The sequence below is a fragment of the Pseudorca crassidens genome, chromosome 1 (genome assembly GCF_039906515.1).
Source record: "Pseudorca crassidens isolate mPseCra1 chromosome 1, mPseCra1.hap1, whole genome shotgun sequence".
NCBI lineage: Eukaryota > Metazoa > Chordata > Mammalia > Artiodactyla > Delphinidae > Pseudorca > Pseudorca crassidens.
The window spans coordinates 184,865,188-184,888,019 of record NC_090296.1 but is presented as its reverse complement, the minus strand read 5'-3'; the positions used below and the strand labels follow the sequence as shown (position 1 = coordinate 184,888,019).

The following is a 22,832-nucleotide window of genomic DNA, read 5'->3' as shown; positions in this document are numbered from 1 at the left end:
ACATATATGAACTGCTAATTCATGACACAGTGGCACAGTACAGCAAAAGTGGAAAGAATGGTGTTAAAGTAACTGGATGTTCCTCTTTAACATAATATGTAATATATATTATGTGTACAATATGTATAAAACATATAAATATATAATGTATGTAAAATAAATACGTTTTTCCCCCATTTCATTCTATACATAAAATCAAATCCAGATGAGTTGGTTACAGACCTAAATGTAAAAAGCAGTTAAAAAAAATAATTCTTTTATAGGAAAATCATTTCATGCCCTCAAGTTAGTAAAAGATTTAACAGGTTGCAAAAAACACTAAGCACCAAAAAAAAAAACCCTGAGAACAAAAAAAACCCACCTGAAAATTTTGACTACAGTGAAATTGAGAACTTTGCATTAAAAGGATAAAAAAATGAACCACTGACACAGAGAAGCCATCTGCAAGTCACAAGTAAGAAAATCTTAATGGACTATAAATATACAAAAAGGGTTTCACCATCATTAGTAATCATGGAATTGCAAAGTAAAAACCACAGTGAGACTACCAAAATGACTAAACTTAAAAAGACTGACATACTAAGCACTGGGTAAGGATGTAGAGCAAAAAAGCCATTCACTGGTGGGAAAGTAAAGTGAAATAACCACTTCTAAAAAAGGAGTGGCCTCCCTGGCAACCCAGCAACTCCACCTCTTCGTACATATCCTAGAGTAACATTTCTCAAGCTTTTTTGACCACGAACCACTCTGAGAAATATGTTTTATACTGCAACCCCACTACACAGAATACTAAAACTGCACTGTCAATTTTTTTCTGCTCTAGTTCATTTTTTAATGCTGGTTGCTCCCCACTAAATTGATTTTATGACCCTTTTTGGAGCAACCCCAGCAGTTTGATTAGTAGTGAGCTGAATTCCTGCAAATGTACAAGAATATTCACAAAAGTGTTCATAAATTGCAAAACACAGACAAAAATCTACATGGCCATCAACAGGAGAATGGACACTGGTGTAATTCAAATGCTGAAATCATGGAACAAAAGAAATTAATAAACTACAGCTATATGCATCAAATAGATGAATCTCAAAAACAAAATGTAAATCAAAAAAATCAATACAGCATTACTCCATTCACATGAAGTTCAAAACAGCCACAACTAAATAAAATACTGTTTAGAAGTAAAGGAAGAACAATTAACACAAAATTCAGCAGTTTCTCCTTCAGGTGAAGAGAGGAATGTGCTCAAAGGGAGGCACACAAGAGTCAAAGGTATGGGCAAAATGCTCTCTTTATTAAGCTTGGTCGCTAAATATATGAATACTGACTTTATTATTTTAAGTGTCCATATACTGGGTACACCCTCTTTTCTTTGCATCACAGATCTTACAATTAAAAATAAGTAAAAAAAATAAAATAAAATAAGTGATGAGGGGCTTCCCTGGTGGCACAGTGGTTAAGAATCCACCTGCAGTGCACGGGACACTGGTTTGAGTCCTGGTCCGGGAAGATCCCACATGCCATGGAGCAACTAAGCCTGGACGCCACAACTACTGAGCCTGCGCTCTACAGCCTGCGAGCCACAACTAATGAAGCCCGTGCGCCTAGGTCCCATGCTCCGCAACAAGAGAAGCCACCACAATGAGAAGCCTGCACACCGCAACGAAGAGTAGCCCCCGCTTGCCGCAACTAGAGAAAGCCCGCGCACAGCAACGAAGACCCAACACAGCCAAAAATAATCTTTTAAAAATAATAATAGGTGATGAAAATTCTACACATAAACACACACAAGTGAGAAAAGTAAATTAAAATGCACAGGGTTGGTCCAAAGAAATTAGGAGTCTTTGTTTGAATATGAGTAAAATATCAATACTCTTACGGTTTATAATGCACAACTATTTGTGCAAAGGACAAAAGAAATATATTTTGACATACATTATCCATATATCAAAGAAACACAAAGGATGGAGTGTGTTTGGCTGAGAAAACTAGCACTTCCCCCCAAAAGTCAATCGCCAAAAGCACTCAAACATCCATAAATATTCATCATATGTTGCCAAAGAAGTGAAGATAAAAAAAGCTTCTGGAAAGTCCTTTTTATTTTTTTTTATTTATTTATTTTTGCCTGCATTGGGTCTTCGTTGCTGCACACGAGCTTTCTCTAGTTGCGGCGAGCTGGAGCTACCCTTTACTGCGGTGAGCGGGCTTCTCACTGCGGTGGCTTCTCATCTTGCGGAGCACGGGCTCTAGATGTGCGGGCTTCAGTCATTGTGGCACATGGGCTCAAGTAGTTGTGGCACACGGGCTTAGCTGCTCCATGGCATGTGGGATCTTCCCGGACCAGGGCTCGAACCCGTGTCCCCTGCGTTGGCAGGCAGATTCTTAACCACCGCACCACCAGGGAAGCCCTGGAAAGTCTTAAGTGAAATGAAACTTTCATGTACAGAGATACAGCTCATCTAAACTACCCCATCCTAATTTGTTTTTTTTTGGCCACACAGCACGGCGGAACTTCCCCAACCAGGAATCAAACCCTGTGCCCCTTGCAGTGGAAGCGTGGAGTCTTAACCACTGGACCACCAGGGAAGTCCACGCTATCCTAATTTTAAAGACAAAAGGAATCAGCTAGGAACTACGGGGGTTAAAACGTACACATACAATAGCAGAAACTAATGAACCTCAGAAATGATCCAAACGTGAGGGAATAGTGTCCTTATTATTGATAATATACTTCCTAATCCTACCATATTGATGCTATTTCACTTTCTCCTATCCTAAAATAACACCAAGGACTTCCTTGGTGGCACAGTGGTTAAGAATCTGCCTGCCAATGCATGGGACAGGAGTTCAAGCCCTGATCCGGGAAGATTCCACATGCCGCGGAGCAACTAAGCCTGTGCGCCACAACTACTGAGTCTGTGCACTCTGGAGCCCACGTGTCACAACTAGAGAGAAGCCCACATGCCACAACCAGAGAAGCCCACACACCGCATCGAAAGATCCCACATGCCGCAATGAAGATCCTGCATGCCGCAACTAAGACCCGATGCAGCTAAATAAATAAATAAATAACATCATCTCTGGAGAGCCCATAAATAAATAACATCATCTCTGGAGAGCCCAGGGTTCAAAACCTGGCTTACCCATTTTTATGTGACCCTGAACAAATCATTAAACCTCTTTGCCTCAAGTTGCCTCCTCATTAAAAAAATTGAGATTAAAATAGTACCTCTAATTTCATTGTCCTGTTGAGAGGGTGAAGTGATGTATTCCTCTGTATTAAGCACCTGACACTACTTGGCACGTTATTAGAGCTCCATGACATTTTGCACATGAGGAAACTGAGGCTTACGAGATAAAATTGCACAGGCATAAATCTAGTCCGTCTGACTCCAAAGCCCATGATCTTAACACTACTACCATACTACTTGGATATCTCTGCATGAGATTATGGATTTTTTTTTTTTTTTTTGCAGTACGTGGGCCTCTCACTGCTGTGGCCTCTCCCGCCGCGGAGCACAGGCTCGGGACGCGCAGACTCAGCGGCCACGGCCCACGGGCCCAGCCGCTCCGCGGAACCTGGGATCCTCCCGGACCGGGGCACGAACCCGCGTCCCCTGCATCGGCAGGCGGACTCTCAACCACTGCGTCACCAGGGAAGCCCTGGATTATGGATTTTTTTTTTCCAGTTATCTTTCTTTCTTTCCCTAATTATCAAAAATGAGTAGGCCTGCACTATACTAAAATCAGAGCAAAATTTTTTTTAGAAGATAACAAATACTCTGCGCTTTGGGAGTCAGAGAACAGAAAAGCACTTGTAGCATCTGAAAATAAAATGCTGAAGTAATCTTTTGGGGTTATCTGTCTATTCATGGCTATGTGGAGGATACAGTGCAGAAAGTGAAAATAGGAGGGGTAGGGACAAGACAGATGGAAAAAGAAAAATTTACATCATGTTAGGGCAGCTATAATTTCTACTTGTCTCTAGAGCAATACCACCATAAATTTCTGACCCTACTATGTAACTACAGAACTAAATTTTTTATTGTTGGGGCCGGGGGGCGGTGGGGGAGGTTACCCAGCCATACCCTGTGCACATGTGTGAGAGTGGAAATACTGTGGACCTGACAAAAGAATTTTCACTGCACCAACAGTTAAGTAACACTATAGGAGATTGGGAAATAACAATCATATTTGCTTTATAGGAGATAATCTTGAAATGTTGGGGAGGGGGACAGTACTGAAAGGAGAGAGGTAAAAAGACAAGGGAGAAAAGTTCACTCTAAAAGTGTGTAATATGCTACCTTTTTGTAGAAAAGGAAGAAAAACAAGAGTCTATATATGTAGAAATATATACATACATGAATAAACTAGAAAAATGAATTAAAAACTAGTAACAACAGAGAAAGATGGAAAGCTAAACTGGGCAAATAAGAGGCAGGTTTGGGAAGAATTTTCACTGTGTATCTTTTTATATTTTTTGAGCCATGTCAATATATTATCTAACCAAAAGTTACATAATTTAAGCTGTTGAAATAATCTAGACAAAAAAATAATCAAGATTATGTCAGTGACTACAGAAGTAGAGAAATTAAATTTAAGATGCCTAGGATATCTAAACAGAGATATCCAAAAGCCAACTGCAAATATGGATCTAAAGACTAGAAAATTGTTCAGGTGATAGTGATGCCTCGAGGCATCCATCAGCATGCCTAAGTTTACCTAGTGTGAGGTAATCAAATAAACGGCCAGAAAAGTAATCATCTAACATAAATTTTAAACAAGTAAATAAGTAATGCCAAATAGGAATCCAAAAGGCAATGTTTAAAGAGGTACAAGTAGAAAACAGTTTATCAGAAGTTATGAGTAAAGAGAGTTGCAAGAAAGATGAGTGATCATAGTTTTAAATGCTGAAAGTAGATCAAGTATAATGAAAAGTGAAAAAAAATTTTTGAATTTGGCCATGTGAAGTTAATAGCAAAATCAATAGAGTGGGAGACTTAAGAGTCAAATGTAACAATGTGAAGAATGAATGAACAGCAATTTGTGATATTTTATTTACTTATTTATACCTAAAATTTTTTTCAGAAAAGGATTTGAGGCAGACTACAAATAAAGGACCTGTATTATAACAATAAAAAAAACAGAAAAATGAACAGTGAAAGCCAGTATGAGGGACATCCCCTGATTTAGGGAAACTGCTCTTACCCCTGACTCCAACTATGTAGTTCTAGTGAGGGTTGTCATTCATAGCACCCTCCCTACTCCAGCCACAGGGATGGTGGGTACATGATCCAAGACAGGCCAATCAGAGTCCTTCCCAGGATTCTTCAAGACAGCCCCTTCTTCTGGTAGAAGGGGCTAGGAAGATGAGAGCCAAGAGCTGCCAGCAGTCATGGTTCCAGCCTCATGAAGTAGAGAGTCTGTAGTATGAGAGAATGAAATCAACACGCAGAGAAACAGAGATAAGAGGTGAAGTCCTAAATCCCACAGGACGAGGAGGAGAAAACAAATATATCAATAATCAGATTAACATAGCTGATGTAACTAAAGACCAGATTTGGTTCTGGGCTGCCTGATAGCCAGAACAAAAAGAAAAACAGAATACGTATCATAGAGCTGTCAAAAAGGAGGAAATATACCAGATTCTAATGGGAGACACTTTTCCTTATGCTAAATTATTAAAAGAATCTCTTGTACATGGATTTTCATATAAGGGTCACTGAAAGACAAAACGGACAGTGTCCATAATGAGAATGTTACAGCAAATGCTGATTTCATATGCTACTGCTTAAAATGACAATTAAGGGACTTCTCTAGCAGCCCAGTGGTTGTTAAGACTCCTTGCTTCCACTGCAGGGGGCACGGGTTCAATGCCTGGTCAGGGAACTAAGATCCTGCATGCCACGCAGTGCGACCAAAAAAAAAAAAAAACAATACGATTAAGTTACACCTTAATCATTAAGCACAACTGGAAGGCTAGACCACAGTAGGCAGTTGAAGAAGCAGAGATAACAACTAATGGTTTTATTCTTCCAGGAAGCCTGCAAGTAAAAGGTGAAAAATGTAAAGGGAAAGTAAAATCCATGGGAAGATTGAAAAACGACTGTGAGCTGCGTGGGAAAAAATCAAGTAAAAAGGACAGACTAAAAGGAAAAACAAGACCCTGGAAGAAGTGGGAAAAGACTACATCATGAGAACAGGCAGTTAATTCCACTTGAAAACTAACTCCTCTCCTTCCACTGAATGACATAAAAAGGGCAAAATCACAAATCACAAAAGGGAAACAAACATAAAGAAAGACAACAGTTCTAAAACTTTGGAAGCTAAAAGGAAAAGAGTAGCAAATGACTTAGCAGATGAGAAAAGGCTGCTGCAGTAAGGCAAGTCCAAAAGCAACACATCTCGGGCCACACGGCGCCCCAGCTGAGGGACCTCAGGCGCCACATCACAGTGGTGGTGCATGCCCCTGAGAGGGACGGGTTCAAGTAGGGCTCAAAACACGACGAGGGATAAGATAAAACCGGAAAGATAATCAACACCCCACACACACAATCCCTTCTCTACACACTACCAGGTAACTCTCTCTCCCACAGCCGAGAAAACTGCACAAAGGGTAAGCAAAAGGAAATCTGGACCTGGAGACATCTGAGCAAAGGCATACTGAAAAATCTAGTTCTAGATCGTGAAATTCCAGCAACCAATGCCTCAAGGAATACTGGTAACCAGGTTGTGAATCCCAAACAGCTGACTGGAGGATTTTTCTCTGAATAAACTAACCAGTTGGTGGCATCCCAATAAAAGAACCCAGCTAGACACCTATAATGAAGCCAATCTGCCAACAATTTCTGCCACACACACAGAACTTCCAGTCACCTCATTAGGAGCTTGTCTTAAATTCAAATGTACGGCTACCAGTCACTAGATTTGTAAGCAAAGTCCGTAACAAGACAGGCCAAAACAAATGGTACAAAGGAACTCTGAGGAAAAGACTCCCAGGAGCAGAAGAAAACTTCAGAACACTGAAACAAAACAAAAACAACCATCTGGTTAACATCCTCAGAGAATTAAGAGAAAATATTGCACTTAAGAAACAAAAGCAGAGGATAAAAAATAAACATTCAGAAAGCATAAAAGAGCCTCTGGAAATTAAAAGTATAATAGAATTTAGAAATTTAAGTGAAAGAATGGAAAATAAAGTAAGAAACTGCCTCAGAAAGTAAAACAGAAAGAAATAGATTAACTTAAATGCAAGATCAGTTCAAAAGGTCCAACATCCAAATAAAGAAAAATACAGAAAAAGCAAACAATGATAATAGAACTGAGGAACTGTCAAAAGTAATTCCAAAAAATTCTCCCTTAACTCAACTCATGTTCCCTAACACGATTTACCAAATTGAAAGGGCCACTGTGTGCCCAGTACAATGAGTGAGGGACAGTACACTAACTACCATGAGAAATAGCTGGTAAACTGGCCACAGAAAACACACCAAATCCAGAGAGAACAATCACATATAAAGGATTAGAAATCAGAACTTCACTGGTCTTCTTAAAAGAAACACTGACAGCTAAAAAGTAATGGAGAAATACCTTCAAAATTTTGAAGGAAACTTATTTCCAACCAAGAAAGAATTCCATACTCAGGCAAACTATCCATCAAGTAAGATGGTAAAACTTTTTTCCTTTTTGGAATTTTATAATGTATAGAAAATTGCATTTATAGACTACCTGATTCATTAAACAAGTGGAAAATTACATGAAGTGACTAGAAAGTATGCAAAGGTTTAGCCTTAAATAAAGAACACAAGGAAAATGAAAATACAAGACAATTATTAATCCCAGGGAAAAAAAAATTTAAAAAGAAAACAATCTTAGTATGCTTTTGGCTCAGAAATGAACAAAATACTTAAATAGTCATAATAACGTAAAATTTTCTGTTTAATACTCCTGACTTAACCAAAATTTGTGATATACTGAAAGACAACATCTAAAACTGATATGTCAAGAATAGCTGCTTCAGGCTTCCCTCATGGCACGGTGATTAAGAATCCACCTGCCAATGCAGGGGACACGGGTTCAAGCCCTGGTCCGGGAAGATCCCACATGCCACAGAGCAACTAAGCCCATGCACCACAACTACTAAGCCTGCGTGCTGTAACTACTGAAGCCCACGTGCCTAGAGCCTGTGCTCCACAACAAGACACCGCGATGAGAAGCCCGCACATCACAACAAAGATTGGCCCCTGCTCGCCACAACTAGAGAAAGCCCACGCACAGCAATGAAGACCCAGTGCCACCAAAAATAAATAAATAAAAATAAATAAATAAATTTATTTTTTAAAAAAAAATAGCTGCTTCTACATTCCTCGTCAAGAGTCAAGCAGCAAGGTACTGTTTTACTGTGTGTGCAAAAGAATCTTTTGGTACTACTGACTGTGCATTTTTCACTTTGATAAACATAAAAATTAAATCTAAACAAAAAATGGAATAAATAGGTACAATGGGCAATGTATGAATGTACCCAATGTTTTCATTTCTCTTACTAGTTATGTAGGCAGGTTAGAAAAGGATACAAGCAAGTACTAAACACCTACTTCATGTCAGTTGTTATGCTAAGTTTTTCTCACAGTAAAAGAAAGGAATTCAAGAAGTGAGACAACGGAAATTGGCTATTTGCTATTTTATGTATGGTGGTAAGCACTAAATCTGTTAACTTTTTAAAATCACCTGTTTCAAAGCTATAGGAACTCAGGATGCTACACTGAATTTAAAAGCAAAGAGTAGACATGAATCATCAGTAAGTGAAAAAAACGTTAGCAAATGTTAAACTTTGAAGGCATTCTATTTAAAGTATATAGGCTGGGACTTCCCTGGCAGTCCAGTGGTTAAGACTTCACCTTACAATGCAAGGGGGTGCAGGTTCGATTTCTGGTCAGGGAGATAAGATCCCACATGCCTCACGACCAGAAAACCAAAACATAAAACTGAAGCAATACTGTAACAAATTCAATAAAGACTTTAAAAGTGGTCCACATCAAAAACAAAATTTTAAATAAATAAATAAAGCATACAGGCTAAAAAGCTCATACAGGAATAAAACGAAAAAAGTTATATATAATTTTTTTTTTTTTAATTTTTGGCTGTATTGGGTCTTCGTTGCTGCACGCAGGCTTTTCTCTTGTTGCAGCAAGCAGGGGCTACTCTTCACTGTGGTGTGCAGGCTTCTCATCACAGTGGCTTCTCTTGTTGCAGAGCACGGGCTCTAGGCGCACGGGCTTCAGTAGTTGTGGCACACGGGCTCAGTATTTGTGGCTCGCAGGCTCTAGAGTGCAGGCTCAGTAGTTGTGGTACACAGGCTTAGTTGCTCCTCGGCATGTGGGATCTTCCAGGGCCAGGACTCAAACCCATGTCCCTACGTTAACCACTGCACCACGAGGGAAGCCCCTACAATACTTGCGCGGAGCACAGGCTCCAGACACGCAGGCTCAGCGGCCATGGCCCACGGGCCCAGCCACTCCGCGGCATGTGGGATCCTCCCGGACCGGGGCATGAACCCATGTCCCCTGAATCAGCAGGCGGACTCTCAACCACTGTGCCACCAGGGAAGCCCCACAATATCTTTTTTAGACTGCCACTGAAGACGCCCCATCCTGGCTTCTTGTACTCTTAAGTCAGAGGTATATAAGATAAATAAATTGGAAAACAAATTTTTAATTATGTAGATAAAGGTAAATCTTCTTGTGGTACAAATAAAAAAGAACTTAAAAGCTAAAAGAATCAACATTAGTTCAAGCTGAGGCAGTCAATGAAGATACCTGATCTAATATATACCTTAGAGGCTGGGATTGACTATGACACCAGCACAGACCCTAGATGTGCTGTGTAAGTACAGGAAATGGAAAAGGCCAATCCTACCGAAGGGGAATCTATCTCAAAAAAACATGGACTGGACCACTAAGACTAGAGAAAATTCATTCAAGAGGATAACTCAGCTGGGAGGAGAACCACTTTCAACCTTGCCCTCCCTTCTTTCTGCCTGGAACACCTCTCTGCAGTCACAATGACTGTCATGCTGTGACCGTAGAACAATGCTGAAAATGAAAACTATCTGCTAAGGTTGGTATAGTAGAAAGAAAGAAAGTCTGATCCCTAAAGATTTCACAGAGGGACTTCCCTGGTGGTCCAGTGGTTAGGACTCCGTGCTTCCACTACAGGGGGAACAGGTTCAATCCCTGGTCAGGGAACTAAGATCCCGCATGCCATGTGGTGCAGACTAAATAAATAAAGACCTCACAGAGCTATCATAAAAGCTTCAAAGGAGTTTCTCAACTCCTTTCAAATAAGAAATCAGTAAATTTGTAAATTGCTAATCTGTAGAAGCCAGATTAATCTGTAATCTGGTCTTTGTTACTAGCAGCCAAAAGCAATTCTTAACAGTTACAGAGCAAATGAAAAAACTTCCCTCAGTGACACCTCCACAAACCCAGGTTAGAGGACCAGGAATCCCAAGAAAGAAAACAACGATTAGCTCACAGTCAAAAATTACAAAGTATGTGAAGACATCTACCACCACAGTTAAAAAACAAAAAAAATGAAAGAATTCCAGAATCTCTGAGAAATTTTAAAGTAAGTATGTTTTGGGGACTTCCCTGGTGGTGCAGTGGTTAAGAATCTGCCTGCCAATGCAGGCGACACGGGTTCGAGCCCTGGTCCGGGAAGATCCCACATGCCGCAGATGAACTAAGCCCAGACGCCACAACTACTAAGCCTGCACTCTGGAGCCCACGAGCCACAACTACTGAGCCCACGTGCCGCAACTACTGAAGCCCATATGCCTAGAGCCCATGCTCTGCAACAAGAGAAGCCACTGCAATGAGAAGCACGTGCACCACAGCAAAGAGAAGCCCCCACTCGCCTCAACTAGAGAGAGTCCACGCTCAGCAATGAAGACCCAACGCAGCCATAAATAAATAAATAAATTTATTTATTTTTATAAAAAGTACGTTTTGGCCACGACTAAGAAGCCCGCATGCCACATTGAAGATCCCGCATGCCACAACTAAGACTTGGCACAGCCAAAATAAATAAATAATGAATACTTCTTTCTTAATAAAGTTTTTTTTTTTTAAGTGAAAGAAGGTTTTATTCAGGCAGAAACCCACTCCATAGACAGAGCGTGGGCCATCTCAGAAGGCAAGAGGCCAAAATAAGTTATGTTTTAAATATTCAAATAAATAAATATACTCCTTAAGACTATAATAGGGACTTCCCTGGTGGCGCAGTGGTTAAAAATACACCTGCCAATGCAGGGGACATGCATTCGATCCCTGGTCTGGGAAGATCCCACATGCCGTGGAGCAACTAAGCTTGTGCACCATAACTACTGAGACTGCACTCTAGAGGCCATGAGCCACAACTACTGAGCCCACGTGCCACAACTACTGAAGTCCGTGCTCCTAGAACCCATGCTCTGCAACAAGAAGCCACCACAATGAGAGGCCCATGCATCGCAACGAAGAGTAGCCCCCGCTCGCCACAACTACAGAAAACCCACGTGTAACAACAAAGACCCAAAGCAACCAAAAATAAATAACTAAATAAAATTGATTCTTTAAAAAAAAATAAGGTGGAATTAAAATGTAAACAACAATAACACTGATTTTGCAAGATAAAGAGAGTGAACATAAGGTGTCCTAAGGTCCTTGGTTTTGTTCAAAAGGAGTACAAAGATTAATCTTAGGGCTTCCCTGGTGGCACAGTGGTTAAGAATCCGCCTGCCAATGCACGGGACACAGGTTCGAGCCCTGACCCAGGAAGATCTCATGTGCCTCGAAGCAACTAAGCCCGTGCACCACAACTACTGAAGCCCGTGCACCTAGAGCCTGTGCTCTGCACGCAACAAGGGAAGTCACTGCAACGAGAAGCCCGCGCAACGCAACGAAAAGTAGCCCCCGCTCACTGCAACTAAAGAAAGCCCCGTGCACAGAAACAAAGACCCAGTGCAGCCAAAATTAATTAATTAATTTTTTAAGAAAAAGATTAATCTTAGACTCACAGAAAAAATATAAAGTATGCACATTAAAATATTAAGGGCAATCACTAAAAGAAAAGAAATGGAACATATAACCTCCAAATCAGACCAGATTTTTCAAAAGAAGAATAAAGAATAATCACTCCAACTGAAGAAAATAAAGAGGAAAAAAAATAAGCATGGTAAATAGATAACACAAAAATAGATAACACAAAATAGATAATACAAAATAAAAATTTAAGAAGCCCAAATGTATCAGTCATTACTATAAATGTAAACAAATAATCTGTAGACCATGTTAATACAGATTCTTAGACTACATTTTTTTAAAAAACCAAGCTTCACTATATTTACAAGGATGTTCACTGCAGCACTATTTGTGGTTATGAAAAACTAGAAACCTAAATGACAATCAATAAAGGAATTAAATAAATTACAGTACATTCTGTGACAGAATACTAAAAAGCAGATAAAAAGAACGAACTAGATCAATATATATCAGTGTAGTGATGTCACAAGTAGCTATGTCACAAATCACAGAACACATATAGAATTTACCATTCCTGTAAAATAATACACTAGTTGGTGGTGTGTATGGATATATACGTGTAATAAGAAGGAGTAAAACATAGATGGTGGTATATATATACAACGGACTATTACTCAGTCTTAAAAACAAGGAAATTCTGCCATCTGTGACAACATAGATGGACCCTGAAGGCATTATGCTAAATGAAACAAGTCAGACAGAAAAAACAAATACTATATGATCTCACTTATACATGGAACCTAAAAAAACCAAACTCAGAAACAGAGAACAGATTGGTGGTTGCCAGATGCAGTGGGTAGTGGGTTGGGGGAAATGGGTGAACGTGGTCAAAAGGCACAAACTTCCGGTTGTAAGATAAGGGAGCTCTGGGGATGTAATGTACAGCATGGTGACTGTAGTTAACAACACTGTATTGTGTATTTGAAAGCTGCTAAGAATAAATCTTAAAAGTTCTCATCAAAAGAAAAAACAATTTGCAACTAGGTGAGGTGATGGATGTTAACTAAACCCTCTGTGGTAATCATTTTGCAATACATACGTATATCAAATCATTACGTTGTACACCTTAAACATTCTGATGTTACATATCAATTATAGCTCAATAAAACTGGCAAGAAAAACATATAGAGAGACTGGCCCCACAGACATTAAAAGGGTAATGGCTGACCCAGACTGGGGAGAATACAAATAGTACTTCAACTTAATTTTTTAATTTATTGTTCTTTTTAAGCAGAAGGGAAGATTTGAAGCAAATATGAAGAATGGACATTTGTTCATTCTGGGTAGGGAACACACAGATGGTCATTTTATGTTTTATACTGCTCAGAACTACTCGTGATAATCAAATGCATATTAATATAATTTTAATTTGTAGAATTAAATCTAAATATACTTACTGTGATTAAGTGTATTTCATATGGTTTTACAGATTTATAGTAATTTATTTGCATTATGTATCTCAGTAAGAAAAAAATTTAAAAATAAAATAGTGCATCCCTAGATCAATCCCTAAAGCCCTGGTTTTGAGTCCATCCAGTGGTTCCTCCCGAACAATGTAAAAAGCCAAGAAGAACTGAAATAAAGAGAGGCAGAGCAATAGAAGAAAGTTACAGCTCACCTCCTGGAGGAAAGGAATCATCTTTCATTTAGAGCAAGAAGAGCAAGACCTAAACAATGCAAATACTTAATGAGCTTTTGGCCATTTTATTTATTACACAATGCACTGTCAACACATTTTCCAAGCAGAATAATTAAATATCTAAAATATCCTCTCTCGGGCTTCCCTGGTGGCGCAGTGGTTGAGAGTCCGCCTGCCAATGCAGAGGACAAGGGTTCGCGCCCCGGTCCGGGAATATCCCACATGCCGCGGAGCAGCTAGGCCCATGAGCCATGGCCGCTGAGTCTGCGCATCTGGAGCCTGTGATCCGCAGCGGGAGAGGCCGCAACAGTGAGAGGCCCACGTACCGCAAAAATAAATTAATTAATTAATTAAATAAAATATCCTCTCTCTGTATCTCATTAAAATTGTATAAGTAGGTAAAATTTCTAATAAATCTCTTCAGCCTGTGGTAGTTACGAACAGATACACAGTAAACACAAAAACAGTCATCAGAATTTCCCTGGTATCACAGTGGTTAAGAATCCACCTGCCAATGCAGGAGACATGGGTTTGATCCCTAATCCAGGAAGATCCCACATGCCGTGGAGCAACTACACCCATGTGCCACAACTACTGAAGCCTGCGTGCCTAGAGCCCGTGCTCTGTAACAAGAGAATCCACTGCAATGAGACGCCCACGTGACGCAATGAAGAGTAGCCCCCCCCCGCAACTAGAGAAAGCCCATGCGCATCAATGAAGACCCATCACAGCCAAAAATAAATAAATTTACTTTTTAAAAATGTTAATTTAAAAAAAAAGAACACATACACATTAAATACAAAAACAGTCATCAGAACTTCCCTGGTGGCACAGTGGTTAAGAATCCACCTGCCAATGCAGGGGACATGGGTTTGATCCCTGACCCAGGAAGATCCCACATGCCACGGAACAACTAAGCCCATGCGCCACAACTACTGAGTCGGCGCTCTAGAGCCAGCAAGCCACAACTACAGAGCCCGCGCACCACAACTACTGAAGCCTGCGCGCCTAGAATCCACGCTCCCCCACAAGAGAAGCCACCGCAATAAGAAGCCTGCGCATAGCAACAAAGAGTATGAAGCCCGCAACTAGAGAAAACCCACGCACAGCAACAAAGACCCAATGCAGCCAAAAATAAATAAATAAATTTATTAAAGAAAAAAAAAAAAACAGTCATCAATGAGTGTTTTAACCTCTAACCTTGGGACTGACCTGGTGGTGCAGTGGTTAAGAATCCGTCAGCCAATGCAGGGGACGAGGGTTCGAGCCCTGGTCCAGGAAGATCCCACATGCCGCAGAGCAACTAATCCTGTGCACCACAACTACTGAGCCTGTGCTCTAGAGCCCACGAGCCACAACTACTGCAGCCCGCATGCCTAGAGCCCGTGCTCCGCAACAAGAGAAGCCACCGCAATGAGAAGCCTGCGGACCACAAGGAAGAGCAGCCCCCACTCACCGCAACTAGGGGAAAGCCCACGCTCAGCAACAAAGACCCAATGCAGACAAAAATAAATAAATTTATTTTTAAAAACAAAACCTCTAAACACTGTGACAGCAGTTAGTAAACAATGAAGTCTAATGAAAATATTTCAATAAAAATTCTTGGGCTTCCCTGGTGGCACAGTGGTTGGGAATCCACCTTCCAATGCAGGGGACACGGGTTCGATCCCTGGTCCGGGAAGATCCCACATGCCGTGCAGCAACTAAACCCGTGTGCCACAACTACTAAGCCTGTGCTCTAGAGCCCACGCGCCACAACTACTGAAGCCTGTGCACCCTAGAGCCCGTGCTCCACAACAAGAGAAGCCACCCAATGAGAAGCCTTTGCACCACAACGAACAGTAGCCCCCACTTGCTGCAACTAGAGAAAGCCTGCGCACAGGAACCAAGACCCAACGCAGCCAAAAATAAATTAATTTTTAAAAAAAATTCTTATTCACTTGAGGTGAATAAAGCAATTCGAGTGTTTTTTCCGAACAATGAATGCCTAACAAAGAGCTTCCCTTAAAAACCAACCAAACTTTCCCTCAATTCCCCATCTATTTTTATTTTCCTCTTTCCTTATTTTCAACATTCAATCCAACCCTGCAATCCTTACTCTTTTCGATGCCCTATCATGAGGGTTCTGCCCAAACCAGAGAACTACAATTGCTGTCTCAAGTACTTATCTTAGTCCTTCAGCATCCTTGGCAGCAATGTCACCATCAAAAACTCTTTCTTAAAAAAAATAATTGTGGACCTCCCTGGTGGCGCAGCAGCTAAGAATCCACCTGCCAATGCAGGCAACACAGGTTCGAGCCCTGGTCCGGGAAGATCCCACGTGCCACGGAGTAACTAAGCCCGTGTACAACTACAGAGCCTGCGCTCTACAGCCTGCGCGCCATGACTACTGAAGCCCGCGCACCTGGAGCCTGTGCTCCGCAACAAGAAAAGCCACCAGAATGAGAAGTCCCCGCACCACAACAAAGAGTAGCCCCTGCTCGCCACAACTAGAGAAAGCCCGTGCGCAGCAACGAAGACTCAACACAGTCAAAAATAAATTAATTTAAAAAACAAATTAAAAATAAAATGGGGGTCTTCCCTGGTGTCACAGTGGTTGAGAGGCCGCCTGCCGATGCGGGGGACGCGGGTTCGTGCCCCGGTCCAGGAAGATCCCACATGCCACGGAGCGGCTGGGCCCGTGAGCCATGGCTGCTGAGCCTGCGCGTCCGGAGCCTGTGCTCCGCAACGGGAGAGGCCACAACAGTGAGAGGCCCATGTACCGCAAAAAAAATAAAAATAAAAATAAAATAAAAAATAAAATGGGTATACAATGTTAATATTAAAAAAAAAAAAAAAAAACTGTCTTTGTTGCTACTGGACCCTGCAGGTTCTCCTTTCCTGACAGTTCATTATCCATCCTTGGAAACTCGTTCTTACTCTCCCAAATGTGAACATTCACCGTAGTTCTGTCTTCACTCTTCTTTTCTCTAACAAAAAATGTCACTTGTTTCCCAATCTTCCTTCTATGCAGCTCCAACTCTAACTTGTCCTCATTACTTTAACCCTAAATTTCCAATGAAAAATCCTAGCGGCATCAAAACCAACATGCCCAAAACAACTTTCCTTACTCTTCAAATTTGCTCTCCTTCCTTTGCTACTGTTAATGGTATCACCATTCCAGAGTGCTCAACCTTGACATCTCAGAATCATCTCTGATTATTCCCTTTCCTTCACCCCACATCCATTTGTCATTTCCTCCTTCAAAATGCTCCCTCTTTCTTTCTACTCCCTCCCTTTCTACTCTCACATTTTTATAGTAACAGCATCCTAAGACTTTCAGTTTCTAACCTCCCCTTTCAAAGCCATTCTATATACAACCAAACTTCTTGTCTAAAAATACTTTATTTGTTCTGGATTTTTACTCCTCAGTATCTGTCAAGGTACCACCAGTTCATAATTCCCCCTCTTCTGAAAAGTGAGCTATCCCAAACCCACAGAGATCTCCCTGTGTCTGAGCAACTCAACCCTATTGTCTAGCCATGGCTAGCTAACTGGTCCAGAACTAGACAAACCAAGACAGTTTTTTTTCCCCCAAGAGGAACATGAGATTCACACTGCGATTTAGCCTCTTGAGACAGGAGACAGAAAATATTAAGAGCTGAAGTATGGCCATCTTTCACCACAGGAGGCAATATACAACACCTTGGTTGAGAGCTTCATCACAGCCCAGACTCCAACTAGATATGTATTTCTCTTAAAAGTACGATATCTTGGGCTTCCCCTGGTGGCGCAGCGGTTGGGAGTCCGCCTGCCGATGCAGGGGACATGGGTTCGTGCCCCGGTCCGGGAAGATCCCACATGCCGCGGAGCGGCTGGGCCTGTGAGCCATGGCCGCTGAGCCTGCACATCTGGAGCCTGTGCTCCGCGACGGGAGAGGCCACAACAGTGAGAGGCCCGCGTACCGCAAAAAAAAAAAAAAAAAAAAAAAAAGTACGATATCTTTATCTATGAAATGAAAGTAACAGAATATCTACCTCATATATTTGATAGGTAAAGAAAATATTTGGTATAGAATATTCAGCACAGTATCTGACAAATGGTAAACAATCAAAAAAGTTAACTATTGATTTTTGGAGTAAGTAGCAGAGAAAATCTGCAGAAAAGAAAAGAATGAAGCAGACACACACAGAGAAAAGCAGAAATAATATTAAAACTAATTCCATTCCCGTTCTAATTCATGGGTACATTTTCAGGTTAGGTTTCTTGGCTACTATATCCTTATAACAAAATGCCCTTTCTTTGCTTATTTAAGCTTGGAATGAGTTTTTGTTTTTTACAAACAATCCTACCTTGTATAATTGTACACTACAGGAATTTAGAAGACTCTGTGCCTCTTCTTTCATTAACGACCCCCACCATCCTACCAAATAAAGCTAAAATAAAATGGGTCCTCCAATATACCTTTATATACCTTTTAAGATAAATACTTTATTCACCTAAATATCCTGACCATGACCTCAGAGAGGAAAAAGAAATAGAAACAGGCAACAAGTGGCATTTGAGGCAAATAATGCTGCCATTTTACCACTCCCCATTCAACTCTTTATCCTCCCTCTCTTGATACCCACTTTCCTATTTTCTCATCTTTCTCTGGCCATGTATCTACTGTGACATCCCCTGGAAGAGCCTCACCTTACTGTCAGTGTTTACTAACAAATTAAAGCATAACTTCCTTTGCTTGGTGACCCATCAACCCCAAACCATAACATGCTACAAAGAGGAAAAAAGACAGAGTAAACCTATACATACTTTAAGTCCTAAAATTTTCATTATTAATTTCATCCTCCACTTGCCAGTTCCCATTTCTGTAACACTAGAATAGCTGAAACTCTGGTACAGTGCATTCCCACACACAAAGAAAACACATCAACAGAATATTGCTCTGAGTTTCACAATCCTATATAAGCTACTCAGCCATTATTTCTGATCAAAAATTGCCCAAACAAAAATAAAAGCTTCTGTTCATACTATCCATGTAGGTAAAGAAGTTGAAATATTTGTTTTCTACCTGCTGTCACATACTCTAGTCAACAACAAAAGGAAGAAACTATCACACTGCAAATGGTAATACTTTCATGTGATTAATGAAGATTAAATCTTTTTCTCCCTCATATTTCCAGAAGTTCAACTGGAAAAATGATTTTGGCCACAAAGAATAAACATTCCTCCCTCATTCTTACAGAAGGTTTACAGAAGTGTTCAGAAAGAAGGTTAGCCAGCCAAGTCAAAAAAAGGAAGATTTTTATGTTGCTTTACCAAAGGGACTGAATGTCTGAAAATACTGAGCAAAGTTAAACTTTACCTGTACAGATATAGTAAAAAGAAATATGAATCATTAAACACTTTTTTTTAACTCAGTAAACAGAACCTAGCAAAATTATCTCAATATAACTTATGTCCTACTGCCATTATATTCCAACTATGATTAGCCAATTTAACCCTCAAACCAGTAGGCACGGCTAAGAAAGCCCAAATACAACTTTATATTTTACCTGTTCTAAATATCCATCAGTATATACTTATGTGATTCAATTTGTTTTTCAGATCTTATAAAACCAGTTTAAAACTGTAAGTCAATACTTGGCCCAAATTCAATATTTGAACAAAAGACTGAAAACCCTTCAAACTGAAACATGAGTGTGTAGCATCCTAAGCTACTCACTGAAGTATTTTAATGTTTTTGATAAACAGTCCTTACCACTCTGGCTGCTCTCTCCTGAGATTCACATTTCCTGCAAAACCATGGTCCAGTGGGTACTTGAACAATGCCATAGCAAGCTGTTGGGAAATAAATGTTTTAAAGTAAGTTAAGATTTGAATAATTATGTAAAATCAAATACCCTTTCAAAGCCCTATTAAAGTAATTACCTCTGAAACTATTCACATAAACCACCTGCTTTGTAAAGAACTTAAACGTGATATATTTATGTTTATAATTTATCACCTAGTTAAAAAAAATACTAGAAAAATAATCTTTTTCTATTCTATTTCAATTAAAAAGTATAAACACAAACTTTATTCTTATAACAGAAAAAATATTAGATAAAATTTAACATTTTTCTTTACATAGAATAACTCAAATTAATTAATTCATTCCTATATCCTGAAATTTAAATAGCAAGCATTTTAGATACATGAAAGTGAAAATTATTTCCAAATCACCTTTCAAAACAAACAAGACATTGCAGGAAAGAAAATGAAATGTAATGTTAAAAGTAAAATGCTTCTATTTAAATGAAATGTCCAGAATAGACATTTGTCTATCTGTCTATAGAGACAGAAGGTACATTACTGGTTGTCTAGGACTGGGGGAGTTAGGAAGAAATGGGGAATAACTGTTAACAGGTTCAAGGTTTCTTATTAGGGTGATGAAAATGTTCTAAAATTGACTGTAGTAACAAATCCAAAACTGTGAATATACTAAAAACCAGTGAATTGTACACTTTAAGTGGGTTAATTGTATGGTATGTGAGTTACATCTCAATAAACCCGTCAGAAAAAAAAAGTAAACTACACGTTTATTTCTAACATATAATGTTCCAACAAGTGATCTGTATATCACACATCCAAATCACAGTCTAGTTGCGTACAAAACTGTTTTTATATTAACATTTACCTAACTCAAAACTTAACATTTTCCAAAAACCTTAAAACACTAATATCCAACTGACATTCTCTTGAATGAGCTTGCTCAGAGGTAACTTGAAAATATATCAAATATTGGAAAGCACTTAAAGAATATAAAATCAGCACAAATTTTTAAAACTCCAAAAGCTAAACTTCTAATCCCTTTCAAAATGTATCGGAGTAAAAATATTCTATCAGCCAAGAAATACAGCATCACAGCCCAAAAACTTATATTTTAATTCAGAAATACTTCTAAAAAAGAAATTTTAACACTTAAATGAACACCTTCTAAATTGGGAGATGAGACTACTTAGCATCATTTATCATCCAATTCATAAGAAATACCTCTCTACAAGTGCCAATGAACACTATAACGGAAATACACTATACCAGTTCTGAGACCTTACAATCAGTACCTAGTTTTAATACACATGGTTTTCACTCCTTAGAAGAGTAAGGTGTGCAACTCCGCCCTTCTTTAAAAGAACTGGGGATACATGCATGCTCAGGTTCGGTTACTCACTATCTCCTAAGTGCCCCTTCCCAGTTCTGAGATTCCGTTCTATAAAGAATACAGTTTAGTCCCTTACGCTCAGGCTTTCTCTCGTTTAGTAGCGCCCGATACACTACTGAATCTCTGCCTCACTCAACGCCAGATTTAGAAACGGGAAGGGGGGCCGGGTTGGTGCACAACAAGGGGAGTACAAGAGCCACCAAAAAAAATGACCTGTTTTTCGGCCCCCAAATTTTCAGCCTCAATTCCTTACCACGTGAAATGGAAAAAGTCAGAACCTTCAAACGGCCAGAAAACTACCTTAACTAGTGTCCTCGGCTTTTCTGTATATCCCCAAAACTCACCCAATGGAAACACCCAGACACAAACTAAGATGCTCCCCGAGTCACTGGCGGCGCCACCACCTCCTCTTCTGTCCAGTCACTGAAGCTGAGGAAGGGGCCCGATGAGGCCACTCAACAGCCTCATCCACCACCCCGAGCAGCTCAGCCCAGCCGCGCCCGCGGCGGCGCGACTGCGGCGACGGCCTTCCGCCTCTTCTCCGCGGGAAGCTCCAGTCCGCAGGAGCGGCAGCAAGGTCTCGGCCAGAAAGCTTGGGGTGCGGCAGCCGGCGCCCTCCCCCCCCAAATCTAAAGCGGCAGGGCAGACCCCCGAGCTCCGGATCCGCCCCGGCGCCGCGCGCCGCGCTCCCGAGCCCGACTCCATGGTACAGGAAGTCTCCAGACACTGCGGCAGACGGCGCGGCGGGAGGGGGAGGGGGCTCCCCACTACCCAACCCGAACCCACAGCCGCGGGGCCACGGTCGAGGGGCGCGCGCCCGGGCCCCGACACCCCCTCGCCGCCGACCCCCGCCTCCGAGAGTCCGCAGACCCGCGGCTCCGGGCGCAGGCGGCGGCCGAATGACACTTGAGAGTGAACGCAGCATCACATGACAGTCCAGGCCACACACACTTTCTCCCACATGCGCAGCCCACACCCCTTCCGCCCCGCCGCCGACCCTCCGAGTCAATCCCCGGCCGCAGAACGGGGCGGGGGCGGGGGCGGGGGCGGGGCGGGGGGAGGGGCGGGAGGGGAACTGGCAGTTGCTGCCAAGGTGGGGGAAGTGGTGACGGTTGGGAGAGGCCGGGTTCGGCCCGGAGGGCGGTTGGGTGTTTACCTTGATGCACCGCGACGCTGCAGCCGTGCCCGTCGCAATAAACCAGCGGGTTCTCGGCCCAGCCTCTCTCGTCTGAGCAAACGCAACAGCCTCCAATCATCTCCTTCATACTATGGGAGACCTCGTCCTCCAGTGACACGGGCCGGTCGCTAGAGACCATCTAAGAGGGAGTTGGGGGGGGACCATTAAAAAACACATGCAAGCCAATGAGTGCTTCCCCCCGCCCAGTCCCCCGCGCCCCCGCTCCCTTCCCGGCGCCCCGGCCCCCGCCCGCCGCTCGGCCGCTCGCTCACTCGGGCTTTGCCGCTCAGTCACTCACGTTCCGCACAGGAGTCAGGAGCCATGTCCTTGCTGACTCCCCCCACCCCCCCCCTCCACCGCCTCCTCCGCCTCCTCCTCCTCGTCTTCTTCCCTCCCCACCTCCACCCGGCGGCTAACGCTGGAGCCCGGAGAGGGCACACATAATCAAGTAGGCCTCCGCACAGGCGCACTGGGGGGGCTCCCGCTGGGCCAGGGGCAGCGAGGGAGGGGAAGGGGGTTGCGCTTCCTCCTCCGAGCGTCACTCGGCGTGCGCGCCCGCCCGGCGACCGGCGTGAGGGAAAAGGCCCGGGAGAGGCGAGGCCTGCGTGCGCGTCGCCGCGTCCGGCCCGCAGCCCGGGCCTGCCTCCCGGCCCCTTCCCCTCCCCCGCGCCGCTCGCAGCCGCCGAGGTGTGCTGAGGGGGAGGGGGCGAGGGGAGCCCGTGGCGCGCCGAGGCCGGAACAAGCCAACTGGAGGGC

General features: G+C 42.1%; 1 protein-coding gene across 14 annotated transcripts in view; it reads right to left on the bottom strand.

Moving 5' to 3' along the window:
- MLLT10 (MLLT10 histone lysine methyltransferase DOT1L cofactor) overlaps positions 1-22,673 on the bottom strand; it is a 248,003-nt gene extending 225,330 nt beyond the window's left edge. For 7 of the 14 annotated variants that reach the window (XR_010933941.1, XR_010933944.1, XR_010933956.1 and 4 more), the window contains exons 1-3: positions 22,349-22,673; positions 22,056-22,215; positions 19,457-19,536 (exon numbers count right to left, since the gene is read on the bottom strand). Coding sequence is in view for 8 of the 14 variants with exons in the window: in XM_067702929.1 (XP_067559030.1) it covers positions 19,457-19,536; positions 22,056-22,215 (240 nt within the window). In the remaining 6 variants the exon portion in view is untranslated. Of the gene's footprint in view, positions 1-5,205; positions 5,388-19,456; positions 19,537-21,243; positions 21,532-22,055; positions 22,216-22,348 lie in introns of those variants that run through there. The other 7 variants (XM_067702933.1, XM_067702938.1, XM_067702942.1 and 4 more) reach the window with 7 other exon arrangements.
- Between the last annotated feature and the right edge of the window lie 159 nt (positions 22,674-22,832).